Source organism: Buceros rhinoceros, unplaced genomic scaffold (assembly GCF_000710305.1).
Source record: "Buceros rhinoceros silvestris isolate BGI_N320 unplaced genomic scaffold, ASM71030v1 scaffold11637, whole genome shotgun sequence".
Classification (NCBI taxonomy): Eukaryota; Metazoa; Chordata; class Aves; order Bucerotiformes; family Bucerotidae; genus Buceros; species Buceros rhinoceros.
The window spans coordinates 20,926-21,987 of NW_010423981.1; the positions used below are offsets into that span (position 1 = coordinate 20,926).

At 42.4% G+C, this 1,062-nt stretch overlaps 1 protein-coding gene across 1 annotated transcript in view; it reads right to left on the bottom strand.

The window, feature by feature from the left end:
- STOX2 (storkhead box 2) overlaps positions 1–1,062 on the bottom strand; it is a gene marked incomplete at its 5' end in the record, with an annotated part of 7,817 nt that overhangs the window by 4,653 nt on the left and 2,102 nt on the right. Inside the window, one exon of the mRNA XM_010140617.1 lies at positions 623–1,058. Within this exon, the coding sequence (XP_010138919.1) occupies positions 623–1,058 (436 nt within the window). The remainder of the gene's footprint in view (positions 1–622; positions 1,059–1,062) is intronic.

The following is a 1,062-nucleotide window of genomic DNA, read 5'->3' on the forward strand; positions in this document are numbered from 1 at the left end:
TAGTCTTGTTGATGGTATCTTAGAGGAAAAGGGGAGAGTATGCAAGAGCTCATCCCTTCTATTCTAAATGCAAACACAAGTTTAATACAGGGGAAATAAAAAATAAAAAAAGATACAGGGAGGTTGTCAGCAAATGGAAAATGAGCTAATACAGAGTCCATGATGCAAATGGTCATTGGTTGCTTATGAGTATGGTGGGAAACCCATATACGTCTGAGCCAAAGATTATGCCACTAGTCATGTCTAGTCTTCCAATTAGTCTTGTTGATGGTATCTTAGAGGAAAAGGGGAGAGTATGCAAGAGCTCATCCCTTCTATTCTAAATGCAAACACAAGTTTAATACAGGGGAAATAAAAAATAAAAAAAGATACAGGGAGGTTGTCAGCAAATGGAAAATGAGCTAATACAGAGTCCATGATGCAAATGGTCATTGGTTGCTTATGAGTATGGTGGGAAACCCATATATCTGAACAGCATATTCCAGAGATGTAGAAAACACTGTCTGAAAATACGTGAAACTGTTTAATATGGCCCTACGTTCTGTCACGAATATTACACACCCATATAACTATAAACCGAACTTTCTAGTCTGTAAAGCTGCAATAAATGTGACAGTCCTACCGTGGAGAGTTGAACCCGCTGTCCACAGTAATGCTGCTGCTGTCCATGCTGTCCAGGCGGGCTGAGTGGGTGGCTCTCTGGTTGTTGCTATTTTCTGTTTCCTTTGGGGTGAGAAGTGTAAGATTCTTCTCAAACTTCCGCTGCAGATCCCTCTCCTTTTCTCTCTCTAGGAGCCACTGCATTGTACCAACATCATCCCTGTTCTTTTCTTCCTCAGTATTTTTGTTGGTACCTTCCTCTGAGTCGTCATCATCAGACACATTGTAGTAATCAAAGGAGGCCTCCTGGTTCCCACTTGTCTCTTGCTGTCTCTGTGAAACGGGTGTGACTTGCGTGACTGAGGTTACTATCGCTTGTTCGAGTTTCTCACATCGGACTGGCAATGTGTCAGAGGAGGTCTTCTGATGAGGCTTTAGCAGGGGTGTGCTAGGCTTATGATA